This window comes from Malus domestica, chromosome 14 (assembly GCF_042453785.1).
Source record: "Malus domestica chromosome 14, GDT2T_hap1".
Taxonomy (NCBI): Eukaryota; Viridiplantae; Streptophyta; class Magnoliopsida; order Rosales; family Rosaceae; genus Malus; species Malus domestica.
In genome coordinates, this window is record NC_091674.1 from 6,435,321 (window position 1) to 6,453,004 (window position 17,684).

At 37.2% G+C, this 17,684-nt stretch overlaps 2 protein-coding genes and 1 long non-coding RNA gene across 10 annotated transcripts; 2 read left to right on the forward strand and 1 right to left on the reverse strand.

The window, feature by feature from the left end:
* Positions 1-1,378: 1,378 nt before the first annotated feature.
* Positions 1,379-7,473, forward strand: LOC103430276 (DEK domain-containing chromatin-associated protein 4-like). Its single transcript, XM_029092138.2, has 3 exons — positions 1,379-2,082; positions 2,184-2,856; positions 6,296-7,473. The coding sequence occupies exons 1-3, from the start codon at positions 1,745-1,747 to the stop codon at positions 7,307-7,309; spliced, it is 2,025 nt and encodes a 674-aa protein (XP_028947971.2). The 5' UTR covers positions 1,379-1,744; the 3' UTR covers positions 7,310-7,473.
* Positions 7,474-8,432: 959 nt separating this feature from the next.
* LOC139191068 (uncharacterized) lies at positions 8,433-11,180 on the forward strand. The gene is made up of 2 exons (XR_011575205.1): positions 8,433-8,953; positions 10,410-11,180. It is a non-coding gene; the product is annotated as an uncharacterized lncRNA (long non-coding RNA).
* On the reverse strand, positions 10,531-15,123 carry LOC114820980 (protein EMSY-LIKE 1-like). Of its 8 annotated transcripts, none has more exons than XM_070811547.1 (10): positions 14,800-15,123; positions 13,815-14,017; positions 13,621-13,730; positions 13,468-13,522; positions 12,984-13,205; positions 12,274-12,342; positions 11,634-11,825; positions 11,476-11,544; positions 11,327-11,390; positions 10,531-10,958 (listed from the first exon to the last, which is right to left on the reverse strand). In XM_070811547.1, the coding sequence occupies exons 1-10, from the start codon at positions 14,825-14,827 to the stop codon at positions 10,915-10,917; spliced, it is 1,056 nt and encodes a 351-aa protein (XP_070667648.1). In that variant the 5' UTR covers positions 14,828-15,123; the 3' UTR covers positions 10,531-10,914. The 8 variants fall into 8 exon arrangements, with proteins under 8 accessions (XP_070667648.1, XP_028948294.2, XP_028948292.2 ...); XM_029092461.2 differs by having other exon boundaries at positions 10,531-10,961; XM_029092459.2 differs by having other exon boundaries at positions 13,396-13,522.
* Positions 15,124-17,684: the final 2,561 nt, after the last annotated feature.

Sequence of the window (17,684 nt, forward strand, 5' to 3'; positions counted from 1 at the left end):
TGGCCTGTTGTAGTACTATCTACACACTCATTTTTACTTCTTGCACAATCCTTTCAATTTTTATCGTTAAATCGAATGAATTGAAAAAAATTGATGCTCAAAATTAATAACACTGAGTAAAAAGTAACAGTGTGTAAATAGTATTATTCTAAGGGTTGTTTTGTACACACTCCACATTTTGTTGACTACACCCTATATACTTAATACACCTTACATTTATTTGTTAGATTAAAATTTATCTTAATACACCTCACATACTTTCCAATACTACCCTTACACCCACACTCTTTGTGAAATTTAAGATTTCTTTTTATATTCTCTATTCAGTTTTTTGCACATTTAGCGGGTTTAGTCTTCCATCAAATTTCTGCACATTTATTTATGTTTATAGATTTTTATTTCATTTTTTTATTTATGAAAATATGACTTTCATTAACATGAGGAATCAAAAAACAGCACAAGAGGAGAGAGCCAAATAGGCTCCTCTTCAATCCTAGATTTAAAATCATTAGCACGAACTGCATACTGAGCTAGTTCATGAGCCACAACAAGCTCTGTTCTGTCATTGACAAAAAAAAATTCGAAACTTTTTCCCAACATTTGTATATTCTCCATGGTACAACCCTCTGGACCCCTCCATAGACATAATATCAGCCACCACCACTCCCTTCGCGTCAAGCTCGAGAACAATATCTCTAAGACCCAAATTAAAAGCAAACATCAAACGTTCCCTTATGATATTTAACTCACCTAGGACTTAATATTTCCAACCACCAAGTAGGCCAATCAAAGCTTTCAAGATTAGTATAAAAGTTGGGATGGAGTTTTGATGGCCACAGGTCTAGCTTGGAGGTGGCGAGGGCTTAATATTTCCCGATCTTCATTTTTGTTTTCCATTTTTTGTATTCTTTGTAAATTTGTTATTATTATTCTTTTTTTTTTCATTTTCATGTCATTTTTGAAGTTATTTTTATTATTATTTGAGTCCAAGTAAGTTAGAAATGCCCTGTTGTATGATTCCAGAAGACTTGGGTGTTTTCGAGACTTCTCTCTTAATTAAATTTCTTTTATCCTCAAAAAGTTGAAATGATACTAAAATATTGAGTTTTTAGGTACTTAATCCTATCATTTATAGAGTAGTACTATCTACACACTCATTTTTACTTCTTGCACAATCCTTTCAATTTTTATCGTTAAATCGAATGAATTAAAAATATCGATGCTCAAAATTAGTAATACTGAGTAAAAAGTAAAAGTGTGTGTAAATAGCATTATTCTAATTTATATAGTAATGATACTTGCAAAAAAGCGTACTTTGTGCATATTTTAAACTTGGTAATTTTTTTGAGAATTGTTATTAGCACTCATAAATTTCATTTTGCACTCTAAATATTCTCTAATTAAAAAAATATACATTTATGAGAATTGTAGAATACAAATTTTAAAATACTAATAACAGTTTTCATATTTTTTTTCAAAATTCAAAAAGGTAAATTTACTTAAATACTACAAAATTAGGAAGCGAAATAATAAATTTGGCCGACAAAAGCAAAGCCAGTACGTACGGTTGGAAGCGTATAACATGCTCGAGATAAGTGCCTATATCACATTCACAACGCAACCAAATAAACAAACAAACAAAAAACCCTAAAAAGAGGAATTAAAATACATATTTCTCAATGGAATTGCAGAGGCCTAACAAGAAGAACCCAAACTTATTAGAGACGATGGACTGACTCACTGAATGATTTTCCTTATGGATAAGCCCGCTAATTTTCCCGAGAAACAAACACCAACATGGGGGACGTGGGAGGAGCTCCTCCTCGCCTGCGCCGTCCACCGCTTCGGCACCCAGAGCTGGGACTCCGTCGCCACCGAACTCCGCAAGCGCAGTTCCAACCTCCACCTCCTCACCCCACACGCCTGCAAGCGCAAGTTCCACGACCTCCGCCGCCGCTTCAACGACGCCGTCTCCGCCGCCAGCGACGATGATAAATCCCCCATCCTTTGGCTCGACCAGTTACGGCAGCGGCGGCTCGACGAACTCCGGCTTGAACTCCAACGCTACGATCGCTCCATCGTGTAAAAATCTCAACCCGTAACGACGGCGTTTGATTTTTTTTTTTTAATTATCCATCGGAGTTAATAGTTTTATTTTTTGGTGATTAAAATTAATCGTGTAGGTCTCTGCAATCGAAGGTGGAGAGGTTAAAAGAAGTGCGCGAACAGAGTCTGAGGGAGACCGAAAAACCGGTTGGAAAATCGGATCTTGAGAAGACCGGAGAGGTAGAGATCAAACCGGCTGACGTCTCGCCGGAGAAGAAAGATATCTCCGTGCGCGACGGACGGTCGTTTGACGAATCGAACACGACAGATCCGAAACCCGAGGAACCCGGAACCGGAGATGCCGATACGGGTAATGGTTCGGAGCCGGATGAACCGGGTGAACCAGCCGGTGAGGAGATCGGGACGGCCGATAAGTCGAGTAATCCGGCGGTGGAGGATTCGTGCAACGGAAGTTCCGATTCGGTGGCGAAGGAACCGGCGGTTATGGAGTCGGAGAAGGGTAACTCGCGGGAGTTGAGGGAATCGGTGGCCGAGTCCAAGGGAGGGGAGGAAGGGACGAAGGAGAGTCGTCAGAGTAGCAGTGACGTGCAGAGCTCGGCGAGTTTGTCGAGAAAAGCAGGTGAGGAACCTGAACCGGTCGGACCGGAGGAGCATGGTGAGCCGGACCAAGAGGACCAGTCTCCCGCCATGAAGGGGGTCCCAGTTGAATCTCAGCCGTTGGTTGATTTCCTCGAGATCCTTCGCTCTCTTAAGTTTGCCTCCTTTTTCGAGCGCCGGCTCCATTCCCAGGTTTGCTTATTTTTCCTTTAAAAATGAAATTAATTTTTTTAAAAATCTATAAAACCTAACGACGACGTATTTAGGTCAGACTTCCCTATGCAATAAGGTGGCGACATGTCACCGCTGTTTTAAAGGCTGTGGCGTTATCTTGTTTTTTTTTCCATATTTTGTGCTGTTATATTCTGCCTGATGGTGCAGAATAAAAGGACCAAAAGGGACCCACCTCGTGCCTTTGTTTGGTTGTACATGTGTTCAGTTCGCTTGCACAATCTTTAACTCATTGGATAAAACGTAAAATATAAACTTTAAAATCCCTCGTATCATTTGGGCAAAAATAAGTTTTGAGAAAAAAATATATTTCTGAGTTAAATTTTTCTCAAGATTTAAGTTTGGCTTAAATATTCTGAACCCATAAAATTGTCAGGGTTTTAATTTTTTTTTTACTTATAATCTAACGGTTATGATCAAATGTGATCAAATCTAATAGTAAAAAAAAAAGATTTTACGATTCAAAATTAAATTTAACGTCTAACATAATTAAAAAAAATCATTTAAATCAAATTTAACTTAAAATTTTATAAATACCTATGTATTTGTATGATTTTTAATTATTTATCAGAATTTAAAATTAAAATGTTAATAAAAACAAGTTAGAATAATCTCGGATTAAAATTTAAGCCATAAGAGTTGGAGGAGAAAAATAGTTTTTGAGTTATGGCGTAAAATTTTATGGCGTAAAATTTTTAAGCTTTATCCCTAAAGATTGGAGATGATCTTAGAGGAGTCTTTTTCAATCTTATTAATTTGTGGTTATCGATCTTATTTACTTTATTTGATGGATCTGACAGTCAAAAAATTGATATAGGCGCCCTGTTTTTTAATTTTTTAGACTAAACATACACTCCTTTTGAAAATTTGATCAAACATTTTCCTAAAATTTTGGTTATTAATTTCAGTTCCTATTATCCCTATTATCCCTATATTTATGCATTTATTATCCATCTCCTGGGCATTTCGTTTTTTTTTTTCCTTTTCCTATTATCCCTATATTTATGCATTTATTATCCATCTCTATGCATTTTTTTTATTGTTTGTTATAATATTTACTTTTTTTTGTGAATATAATAGAATATTTATAAAAAAAAGTTGTCAAATTTTATTATTTAGAAGACCCAACACATAGTAAAGATTTGTTTGATTATATAGCTACGTCTAGTTACCTATAATATAAACACATTTAGTTTTATAGTGGATTTGATTTTTTGTATTTCTTGGTACATTTGGAATGTAAATGTACCAAAAAGGTTATCTGATAGAGACATTTAGTTTTGTGGTACATTTGAGATTTTTTGTTCATTTGGTCTTTTGGTACAATAGGAATCTAAACGTACCAACATGATTACCTGACAATGGGCACATTTGGTTTTATGGTACATTTGAAATTTTGGTACATTTGGTTTCTTTGTATATTTGAAATCTAAACGTACCAAAATGGGTACATTTGGTTTTATGGTACATTTGAATTTTTGGTACATTTGGTTTCTCGGTACATTTGAAATTTAAACGTACCAAAAGTCGATAATTTTGTTCTCAAATGTACCATAAGTTTTAAGTATATTTTTTATATATCTATACATGAAAAAAATATGTATTGAAGACTTTTTATTGATACAATTTTAATAGAAAGAGTATTTTTTTTTAAAATACTGATAATAAGGAAATGAGGAATTAGTTAATTAATTTTTTTATTTTATTTTATTAAAAAAATGTCATTTAATGCACAGAAGGGGATTGAGGAAATTAAATTCCTATATTATAGGCAATTAGTTGCTAAGCTACCTTATGCCTCTATATAAATGCATTTAAATTAATGACATGGAAATTAAATAAATAGGAAATTATTGAGGTGGCAATTGATTGAAGCACCTTAATCAAATCTTTAAAAGGGATGAATGTTTAATCTAACAACTATAGAAAATATGTAGGGCATTCTAATTTTCCCAAACGTAAAATATAAACTTTAAAATCCCTCGTATCATTTGGGCAAAAATAAGTTTTGAGAAAAAAATATATTTTTGAGTTAAATTTTTCTCAAGATTTAAGTTTGGCTTAAATATTCTGAACCCATAAAATTGTCAGGGTTTTAATTTTTTTTTAACTTATAATCTAACGGTAATGATCAAATGTGATCAAATCTAATAGGGAAAAAAAAAAAGATTTTACGATTCAAAATTAAATTTAACGTCTAACATAATTTAAAAAATCATTTAAATCAAATTTAACTTAAAACTTTATAAATACCTATGTATTTGTATGATTTTTAATTATTTAATTTAAAATTAAAATGTTAATAAAAACAAGTTAGAATAATCTCGGATTAAAATTTTAAGCCATAAGAGTTGGAGGAGAAAAATAGTTTTTGAGTTATGGCGTAAAATTTTATGGCGTAAAATTTTTAAGCTTTATCCCTAAAGATTGGAGATGATCTTAGAGGAGTCTTTTTCAATCTTATTAATTTGTGGTTATCGATCTTATTTACTTTATTTGATGGATCTGACAGTCAAATAATTGAGAAGGGAGTGTGAGAAGTAAAAATGGTTGTGTGGATAGCACTACCTTTGTTCAAATTCCAAATTATGTCTACTGCATTCCTGGGTTCTGGGTTGCGGTCTCTTTTTAAGCTCTCTATATATTGGCTTCAAATCCTCTCATGTTTCGTTAGTGTAGTTTAGAGTAGAATACTATATGTTATAATAACAAAAAATGTCTTTCTTTTTTTTTTGGTCAGGTCTTACTCTTATATCTTCAACTTTTGACTGTTTTTTTGGGTCCATCTTTAGACTATTATTTTGCACAAAAGAGAAGATAGTAGCAGGAATAGTTGGTAGGGGACCCATAGGAAAAATTATAGTGCAATACAGGTGTACCACACCATGTCATGGTGTGCACACTTTTCATTTTCCTTAATGTGGATGATTCGAACTTCAAACATCTTTCAACAAAGTAAAGATAAGTACAACTATGTTTAGGCTAGACGAAGTCAGGACGCCTATAATGGATGTGCACCTGAATTCAAATTCTACTCCGTGCAGTTTAAATTCGTTTAAAATAAACCATCTCTTGTACAGAGGGTTATTGAAAAATGGTGAAGTGGATTTGTCTGAACCGATGAGATAAGTTACAAGATGATATTTTAAACTAGTCTAATTGAGAGGGAGGAGATTCAAACTAGATGCGTCTCTTGAGATATAGTCGCTTTGTTGGGTTAAAATTTGTTTTGCCAAAATTGTAAACATTCTTTTTGTTTTTGTGGGCCAAATTGTGGCGCTTTCAACTTGAAAGCTGCAGAACAATTGCAGTGACGTCGTCCATTTAGTAATCTTAAATGATTTTACAGTATTGGAAATTAAGAGCTAACAATATCGTTTATGGTTCTAAAATGTTGCAGGATTATACAAAAATGATTCGGCAGCATGTAGATTTTGAAATGGTGCAAACCAGACTTGAAGGAGGTTGGTACTCGCGGTGCAGCAGAAGCTTATTTTTTCGAGATATGTTGCTTATTTGCAACAATGCCATAGTCTTCTTTGGGAAAAAGTCTCCAGAATACAAGGCTGCGTGTGAGCTTCGGTCACTTGTGTCAAAGGAAATGGCTCATCTGGCTCCTAAGCAAGATCCGCCACCTAAAGAAGAAACTCCGACACAACCAGCTCCCCCTGTGAATCCTGAACCTGAAACGTCAGATTCATTGCTCGCAAAATCAAAACTATCACTTCCACTCAATGCTTGTCGCAAACGCAGCTCCATAACTGCAAGAGCGTCCACATCTTCTTCGGGACCAGAAAGAAGAAAAGAGCAGGCCTCTACGTTCCGTGATGTCAAACCAGCTATAAATTGGAAACAAAAAGAGGAGTCCTCGGATGAAATTGAGAAACTCCATGTCACCAAGAGAAGAAGAAAGGAAAGACGTAGGAGCAGTACAAGAAACAACACAACCAAAAATGTCAGGACCCGTAGTAATACTAACAACGACAGAAACTCAGATGTCAATGAGAATTCAGAGTCCAAAGCTGAGACGGAAAAGAAGAGCAGAGTGCTGTCTAGCAATGAGAATTCAGAATCCAAAGCTGAGACGGAAAAGAGGAGCAGCAATAATGCAGGTGGGAAAAAGCTAAGTGCCGCAAATTTCTTGAGTAGAATCAAGAGCTCCTCATCCAAAACCGGATCATTGCTAGAGGCATCAAAGACCCCTGAGAATAACAGCAAAGGAGGCAGAGCAGAGCAGAGGAAAAATGGAAATGGCAAAGGAAACACGCAGAAAGATCAAGGTTCACGCAGAGGTTCTGGTGGGAGACAGGCAGCAAAAGAGCAGGACAGCCCATCGAAGAGGAGTGTGGGACGGCCCTCAAAGAGGGCGGCAGCAACAACGACTGGTCCAGCTAAACGAGCTAGAGGCCGATGAAGCTGAAGTGCACAGCAGTCGACAGGCAAAGAAGGGGATGGTTGGTTCTTGGTAATCTGCCTTGTTATAATAATATTACAAACAGTTTTTTGTTCTTCTAATGATAGAGTACATATAACGATACTTGCTCAATGGAATTTGTTGATAATCGTATATTTAAATTATGAGAATTGTTATCGGCACTCAAAGGAAGAATTTGTGAACGAAGAAGTGGAGGAGCTTTTTGGAGTGGTACAAGAATGAGGGCAGTGACTTGCGTTGCTCCTTTGCCCTTGTGGTAGGAGAAGATTTTGGGGAAGGTATTGTACTTCTAAACGTAACACTCTTGATAGTAAATGAATTAAATCGAAGTTCGACTCACGTAAGGGATGACGCTGTACAAAAAGGGTCTAAATGTGACGTTTTATGTGTGGAAAGAGATTTCAATGATGCAAGTGTGACGGTAAAATTGGTTCGACAGATTCTCGTTTAGTGCGTTTGACAATAATTCTATTTAATTAATTTTTCCTATTTGTGTTAGCAAACCCAATCTAATTGCCCGTCCTTGGGGAAAGGGTTCCTGTCCTGATCCCTTCCTCCTAATCCATCAAATTAGGGGATTCAGACTATTGAAATTTGATTTAATGGCTGAAGTTATTACAATTTTTAAAGTGGGTTCCTGTTTGTTGCCGTTGGATCAAATTTCAAAGACATGGATTTCCTGATTTGGTGGATTAGGAGGAAGGGATCCGGAGAGAATCCCCCCCTCCACCACTAGCAGGTATCCCTTCGTTACAAGTTTCGGTGTTAAAACAACTTTTTCCATGTAATGTGTCATTAAGCGTTAAAATTGAAACTGTTCATTTCTTTATCATAATCGTCGACTTGTTCCACACGTATAGATGGCTAAACAATCTTCATTGAATGAGTTTTTATATATATTTTTTTGTCAAAAGATAATAACTTTTAAGTGTACTATTTAGACGATGATAAATAAAATGAACGATTTTGATTATGACGTTTTATATAATGAAATGATGTCATGTTGTCATTGTGTATGTAGATGAATGACTTGTCCAAGCCATAATTTAGAAATTGTCAGTTAAGCTTTGATTAAAATCTCCATGTTTTCCTTTATTTCTTCTAAACAAGAAAAGGAAAGAAAATAATAATAATAAAAGCCAGAGTCTAATGGGGGACCTTGACCTCATTCTTTCCTTTTGATTTCCTTCCCTCAAGGGGTACCCTTTTATTCCAGGTATTCTTGTCAAAAATGTCAAATGCAATTATGCAAATTCAACTCAAAAATCCTTCAAACAATGGTGGTTGTGGATATCATCCCTTCATAACAAAGTCATCCCCCAATCCCATCCCCTTCTCTCTCTCTCTCTCTCTCTCTCTCTCTCTCTCTCTCTCTCTCTCATCATTTGCCAGTTACAAACACACTCTTTTCATGACAATTGAGGTGGAGGAATTCCATATGACCTTTCAAAATCAACCCAAAGAATCCCAAAACCAGATATCCAACCTTCTGCTCAAATGGGGGCTTCAAAGCCGTCGCCTTTGATACCAGAAACGCCGGCAGATTCGCAGCAACTGAAAGGGTCTCATATAATTCATCTGCAGAATCAGATTTCGTTTGCGTTTTCGTGTCTTCTTCTGCAGGTGTGCTTTTTTGTTTGCCATTTTTGTTGATTAATATTTCTTTGCATTTTGGGGTCCTCCTGTTTTTCCTTTGTCTTTGGGGTTTTGTGGATGATCCGTTTGTTTATATGTGCAATTGATGCTTTAGATGTCGATATTATTAATCAAGTTTTGATTTTTAACTGGAGCTGCTTGAATTATAGAGATGTTTATGATCTTGTTAAGGTCTGGATTAAGATGCTAATGAGGTAGATTATAGATTTCTGGTGTTGGGTCTTATGCTTATAAACCCCGGAGTCCCGAAAGAACAAGATCTCATTTGAGCTATCTTGTAGGATATGTAGTATGCTGGTGTATGTTGAATTGTTGATTTATTTCAAAGACATTTACACAAGAAGGAATGAGACTAGTAATCCGCAGCGTTTGGTTGAGTTATGTCATTTGGAAGTGTTTTTGGCGTAGAAGAATATACACTAGGAGGGTTGATTCTGTTTATTTCACATCGATTGTATCTTCGAGGAAAAAAGAGTCTAAATATTCTAACCTCACTCCAACTAATACCGAGACATTTTGTGATAAAACTCCATACTTGATGGATTGTGCAGGTGGTAATTACTAAGTTGGGGACGATATCGGTGTTGTTAGAAGTGAGCCTTTGGCCCGTGTCTCTCATAATTTGACAGTTTCTGTTGTAGAGTGCATTTTGAGATTGATTTGATTCGTAGACACTGTGATTAGTGTAAGTTCATGTCTTTTCCTCCGATTGATCACTTTTGGGAACATGTAGAGAGCAATCGTTGTGTTGATCGTTTTAATCTTTTGGTATGAAGTAGAAAATTCAAAAAAAAATTTGTGCACAGGACATTCTGTTGTTTCACAGGACCTTTGATAGTTAGTTAAACCATTTTATTAGATTTTGGTTGCAAATTGGAGACAAGTTTAGCTGCCTAATGCAGACCTGGTTTGGTCTTTCGACTTTCTGCTAGCTCTCTTTCAACTTGTGCCTTTGGGATCCAGTTTGCTGATGGTGTATGATTCTCTCTAAGGTAGTTTGGACATTTGTATTGAATACTTTGTTTATACAAGTTATCCATGAAACCGTACTTGGTTCATCGGTAGTACTTCGACAGTAGTAGAACAATCGTTTCTTTTATAGTCGGTGTACTCAACTTATTCTGTACATCCAAATTTACTTTTGCTTTTGAGAGTAGAATAGCCATGTTTCTAGCATCCTTCTTGCATCAAGATCCATTTATATATGGAAATTTGTTAAGCTTTGCAAGGGTATAGTTCCTACGATTTGAATGTCGATGTAATCACAAAATATGTTACGGTTTGTGTTTTCTTCTGACAAATGTTACTGTTTGTGTTTTCTTTTGACATGTTCGTCGATGCATGAAAAACCTCAGCCTGGATTTCAACAGTAATTAGAGCTCATCCTTTCAACAACGATGAACTTAAATATTTGTTTGTGCAGGGTGCTCTCATCTCTGGCTCTACCTGGTGTAGTAAACCCCGCTTCGTGTTCAGGTGTTTATCAATTTAATCATCACCATATCAAGGGAAACCAGAAGGAATTTTTACTCGAAGAAGTGGTATTTTGCCACGAATGCGAATTTGTTTGCTTTCTTCGCAGGATTTATGTACGCAGTTTAAACATGCTACAAGAGATCAACACCGTAAGCTGTAAATCTCCAGCTTCATACAGGAGGGAATGAATCAGGACAAGTTCTTGATGTCATTTGCTATAATCAACTTTACATTTGAGCAACAATCTGACAGGTTCTGAAAGAAACGGTACCTCCTCAACTTCTTGCCGTATCTGAAACACTAAATCGAGATGTTTTCACATTTGGACGTGCCTAATAAATTCGATCACGACCTGTATTCCTGCTACCTCCGAAGGGTACCTGCCAAAGATCATCCCGTTGTGGACTCTGTCAATACTCTGATGCTTTCAACAACGATACTTGTTCCCACTGCTATCCATCCATTGATCGACTGTGCAGAAATGTGTGCTCTCTATCTGCTTTGAAGAAAAATTACAAAGAATAAGCAGAATTCAAACATATTAATCACAAATCACGGTCATAACGTCTGTTTGCATCTAGTATAATTAAAAGCCGAGTAATCCACCCATGTTTATGGATACATTTTACTTACGAGTCATTTTGTACTGTTAGGTTCATTTTAATCAACTACAAGATTACAAGGCCTAACAAAGGCGCAGTATTGCAAACACTACTAATGAGCAACTCCAATCTGCTGTTAAAAACTAACTTGCATACCGGAAACTCTAGACGGTACAACAATTGGCCGTTTAACTTATTTTGAGCTCAAAAGAGAAGAAAAACAGAGTGATCAATGATAATTATGTACACATATATCTATTACCACTTTCACCATCCGATGCATATGCCAGCCTTTGAATGGCATCAACAAGGGCCTGTTCGTGATCCTGCATTTGATACATATAAGCGTCAAATTGGAATTTTAACTTAGATTAGGAGAAACGGGAGAGAAAGTAAAGGAATTAATCTTACTTTCAGAATTTTCCTTGCTTTTTCGAGCTCAAAAGGATCTGGCTCGCTTGCATTGAAAACTCTCTCCACCTAGTAAAATTCAAAGCAGTGAAATAAAAATAACGAACATAATTTCAGATAGGGTGGGCTCAACACCTAGTAAAGTTCATCATACATACCTCCTTCACCAGGGTATCAGTATTTAATAATTCTAAATCATCTGGCGCCTTCCCTATACCATTTTGCGATGTAAGTTCTTTCTTTGATTGAGACTTTGTGGGTCCCCGCTTTCTTGTAGTATGGCTTGTAGATTTTTTAGCCCTGCGTCCTGATGGGCCCGGATCTTCCCAACAGATATCCTCAGGAGAGATCTGTAATCAGTAACGAGTCAATGGAATCCCATTCCCCTTTTTAAAAATAAATCATGAAGTCTTGATTTCTCGGGATAGAACTTTGTCGATTACCATAAACAATATAGAAGAATATGATTAAAACCAGCAATGTGGAAAACGTATATATGCCAAGAATAAATGGTCAATAAAAGCCAGTGAGCAGTTTTTAATTATACTGGAGGGCTACAATTATATAGGTCGTTTATGTAATATGGGCTAAGATGCTGGTATAAGATGTACACATCTGCTTATTATTAAAAAGGTTAGCAGAAGAAATAAATGCTCTAAATCTATATCTCTCATGCATTCTCCTTGTGGTTCCTACTTTTCGGTTAATGATTAGGTTTGACAAATAGCTACAGGAATATTAGCATGTTAATGTCACAGTGGAATAGATGCACACATCACATAGAACTTATAGACTCACCTCTTTAAGATCAACCCATTCCCATGTCTCATTTGGTGTATGTATGTCATAGACCAAAGCGTGTCGACCCTGTAAAAAATACAAGTTTATTTGAATGTTTGAAGAATCTGACACATGATAGACTATCAAAACAAGGGTCATTTAAACGTCAGCTAAGAGCACGAAAACATGTCAAGTGGATGTATCTTTAATGTTAAATTTACACCAACGTCCTGTACCATTGACAACTACTTTGGTTCAATTATTCCAAATATGTTGCAAGACTATTGCATGTTTTTAAAAAGGAGGCAAAACAATCTTAAGATCTGACACTGACGAGGCGATTCAGACTAGAAGTCATCAACTTTTAATTAGAAAAAATGTCTACAGTATTCGTTTTTAATTTAGAGTCAACTGAACCTATAACATACGAAACAACTCTCCATATTGGTATTACAAGGTAGTGTTCACTTATGCAATTTAAGAGAGTTTCTAGCTTCTATCATATCAAATTTAGTAGGAGCACAACCCCATCGAAGATGAATTAAAAAATAAAACAACAAACTGGAAGTATACCACTAATAATACCTATTAACTCGGCGAACTTTCATCTATGCTTCTTTCACTCTGACATGTGCATGTTACCAGAAACTAAACTTACAACTTCAAAACAACTAATGTTGTTACAGAAGGACTGAATCAGAAACATCTTATAGAGACTTCAAACCTACCTCTGCCGGGTTGTAGTAAGTGATAACGGCTTCATAGAAGCTGTTGTCTTCAGGCCACCTTGTCCACACTTTCCTTCCAACTAATGAATCAGATGTTTCTGCTTCAGCCGCTTCAACAAAGGGACCAGAAGAACTGCGGGTGAATTGTCTACTTCCAACAGGTCCTGTTGAAGGGTATTTCATGGACTTCATTGAGGATAAACCAGGGAATGGCTGACCATGCTAAGAATAACACACAAAACTAAGGTGAATTAACTGTTTTTCTTCACATGACCATGATGATTACTTTAAGTTTATAATTGACTTTCCTCATGGCTCCAATGAGCTCCTTAAATTACTTTTAAACACAAAGGCTGCAAAACAAGTGCTACGTTAAAGCCAGCATTGGGAGACGGAATGCTTAAGAAGTTACCGATTGTGATGTTTTCTGTTTCTTTCGGGACGCTGAAATAGTAGGACTAGATAAAAGTTCAAATACATTTACATTCTGAGATGAAGTAAGCCTAGCAGCTTGATGACCACCTTTGTCTCTCCACACTCTGATACAAACATGTGACGATTAAAAAGTATAAAACTTAACTCCTAGGCAATATATGAGTCACTTTGCTACATCTTTTTCAACTTTCAAGAGACTTACCTTATCTTATCGATGATGTCCTCAGAATTAACCCTGGTCAGAAGCTCTCTGTGTTCATCATCCGATACTCTCAGTTCTTTCCTAAGTTCAGTAATCAAACCTTCCTTCTCCTGACGTACACACCCATGACAAATATTCACAAACAATATCAAGGATTCAAGATAACAAGCACAGTGACATGCAACCATAAATACCCAAGTAATCGCATTAGACTGCGCTTTAAAGGCCCTTAGGACTGCACAGTATGCTTCTTGCTCAAGGTGATGAATTTCAGCCTCCATGTCTGTATACATCCTAGAAAATGAGATAGAACCTACAGCAGATCTTTCGTTTCCTGAGACTTTACCCCCTCGAGGAATTCTGTTTTGATGAGATGGAGGAAGATCATCATCAGTGCCTGCAGTTATTCCATATAAAGGTATAGAGATGTACAAGAAATCTGTCACCCGTAACTTTACCTCAGAAGAGAGGATAACTATTAGATGACAAAGGCAACAAACAATTGTTTCAAGTAATCCATAAAGAAAACAAAAGCAGTATGGCAATTTAATAACACTTGCATCGTTGATATCCATGCATCTTACGTACACACATATTTACGCGTACAAATTACAATTATTATATTATCAATCTGTGAATATAGTAAAATTCATTCCTTATCCCATCTTCAGTTCCTTCCACTCTATCCAGAATCCATAATGATCATTATATTTGGGAAAAAATGAAAGGAGTCACAACAAATGTACTTACGAGTCACTTTGAGTTGGCAAGCCTAAGTAATCTGTAACCCCCTTTACAAACAGATAGCAGAAAATGTTTTACAGTAACTATTACAATACGCAAGAATTCCAAACCCCTAAGTATTTCACACATAGAGAGCAAAAGAAACCTATCAAAAACCCTAATTCCATGCATTGCCAAAACCCAAATTCCCAAAAGCAAAACCCAGAGACGAACACCAACAAAATCACACAATTATAACCTCAACCTCCCCAATTCGAACAAAACCCAATAACCCCCAAAACCCTAATTTGCAGAAAAACCCACTCCGCATTCCGCAGGGCCCGAACGAAACCCAATTGTACAAATTATCCAAATTAAACCCTAACCCACTACCCGAAATCCGTTAAGAACATGACCCAGATTAGAGAAAACGGTAAAGGTTCGAACTTTTCTCACCACTGATTTCGGAGACATCATAGTCCATGTGCAAAAATGGCCAAGAATACCAACAACCCTAGAAAAAGAAAGCAAAGTGCAGGGGCTAACGTTCGTGAAGAATGTCCGAAAGTCGCGAGCTTTGCCTTTCGTGGAGCCTTTTAGGACTTCGACACAAAACCTAAGTCTAGATCTTGAAAATTTGAAATCAAGAGAGAGAGAGAGAGAGAGAGAGGAGAGAGAGGGGTCGAGGAGGGAAGGGAGTTGGGGGGGAGTAATATAAGCAGAAGAAAGCTTACAGTTACGATTTCAAACTGGTCCTGTGTTGCGAAAGCTTGTAGTTGCGGTCTTGAGTTGGTCGTATATAACTTGAAAAAGGCTGTGGGCTTCGGCTTTCAGACCCAATTAAAGTACTTAATTAGTTTTGAAAACTCTTAATAATACTAACATAAATAAAATAGGAAAATTAAGGTATGGTTGGGAACGTTTTCAAAAATTTGTTTCGTTTTCCAAATATAGAAATAAATATGTAAACGAACCAGCTGGTCTCAAATGAAAAATACCAGATCACCCTTCATCGATATCTAATACAAAAATAAAATTGAATTTGTATAAGATCATGTGTTATAGTAATTATTTTCGAATCGAATTAGCCTTACATATTCGAATATATTCCTATTACCGGACCAGATCAAAACCTAATTTATTAACATGTCTAATTGGGAGCCCTAAATGATATTTCTTCCTTTTTTCAAGAATACAATCCAAAAAAATAAAAAAATACATTAGGGGTATAATTTTTTTTTTTTTTTTTGAACAAACGATATTATTACACTAGGGGAGAGGAGGGTGGGCTTAGCCTCACAATGAACAGACGATAATATAGTTCAAATTTACCTTTGGTGAGAATCGAACTTAATATTTCTCACTTACAAGTAAAGAGAAATACCACTAGACCATACACCATCATGTTACTTTAATCCTCACAACTTGCAAGATCAGAACTAGAGCTAAGTTCCTCCCAGGAACTCGATGAGTTCAACACTTTTCCATCTGATGTCCAACTAATTAGCTTGAATTACCTTTAACCCTTGATTCGAGACATCGTTTTAAGTTGACTTTATACCAAAATCCACAATCTACCCTAAAAATAGGGAAAATTTATCCATAAGTGAAGATACTACCATAGTTGGAAGCAGAAGTCGTCACATTCATTAGTCTAGGTCTCGAAAACTAATTGTAGACATCGAAATTTCGGTAAATAAATGTTGACCGATAGATCAAAGTGTCAACGCTCATGTATTACATAAATTTTACACGTAGCGTGTGACTCAACGAAAATTGAAATGAGTTGGAAAAGTCATCAAATAGGACACATGTCAACACCTGGCAGAAACGGCTTATTTCATCTGGAATATTATATTCAAAGTTAGGCCTTGGAAAATTCTATAAATACAAGCCCATTTCATTCATTTGGGGGGAAATTCATATTACACCTTGAAGCTCTGAAACTCTGAAACTCCGAAGCTCTCAAGCATCCAGGTTCCCGAAGAATCAAGAAAGCTCTCTTCGTTCTTCGTTCTTCGTTCTTCGTCCATCGCTCTTTCAAGATCAAGCCCCGACGGCCCTTGAAGAAAGCACCATCGTTCATCATCCGTTCATCCAAGATCAAGCCCCAACGGCCCTTTGGATCAACAATCATCCACCTTCAAGATTAAGCCCCGACGGCCCTTGAAGAAAGTGTTCTTCGTTCATCGTTCTTCCAAGATCAAGCCCCAACGGCCCTTGAAGAACTTCCACCAATTCAAGATCAAGCCCCGACGGCCCTTGAGGAAAGCACCATCGTTCATCATCTGTTCATCCAAGATCAAGCCCCAACGGCCCTTTGGATCAACAACGTCGACAAATCCACACACATCCAACCGTTCTTCAAGATTAAGCCCAAAAGCCCTTGAAGATCCGTTCATCACTGTTCTTCAAGATCAAGCCTAAAAGCCCTTGAAGATCCGTTCATCACTGTTCTTCAAGATCAAGTCCCAACGGCTCCTTGAAGATCCGCTCAAATCCACCTTCAAAGATCAAGCCCACGGCCCTTTGAAGAAACTTCCAACAATTCATCCAAGATCAAGCATCAACGGCCCTTGGATCAACAAAACATCCACCAATCAACACCTTACGGAGATCGAATCAGAGGATCAAAATAGAGAGAGATTGTAACCCAAAATCATCAAATACTTAATATTTGTTTGTGCGCGTTGTTCTTGTCTCTTTCGTTTCAGGAATTTTCCGTGTTCACAAATTGGCACGCCCAGTGGGACCATCTCTGCCTCTCATCTCTTTCTCCGAAATTCAAGCGCACTTCGAAAATTAATGGCATCAAGGAAGGCTCAAACTGTTCCCGCAACCGGCGCAAAGAACAAGAGCGTCCTCGTCGCAAGTGGTGTCACTTTGGGCATCACGACTCGAAGCATGGCAAGAGCTACTTCTGCCACCTTTTTCACCTCTGCATTAACTCTGCCAAAGGGACAAGAGTACCCCAGGCGCGAGCCTATGATCACCTTAGCCTCACTAAGGGCACCAAGGGGGGAAAGACCAAGGGAATACTCCGAATCCATGCTCTCCGATGACGATTCAAGCGGCAGTTCAGCCATGTAAGTCATGACCATTGGAGCAACTTCAATCGATGAGCAGCTGGCTCAGATGAATGAAGCAATCGCAAGGCTAACCCGAACTGTGGAAGAAAAAGACTTGCAAATTGCAGCACTCGTCAATCGACTAGAGGCACAGGACGGCGATAAACCCGACCCAGAGAATGATCCACTAAAGAGAAGAGAGGACGAAGAAGAGGAGCCTCAGGTGAAGAAAAACGATGCGAAGCCGGAGCCAGACCAAGCAGCGGCACTCAT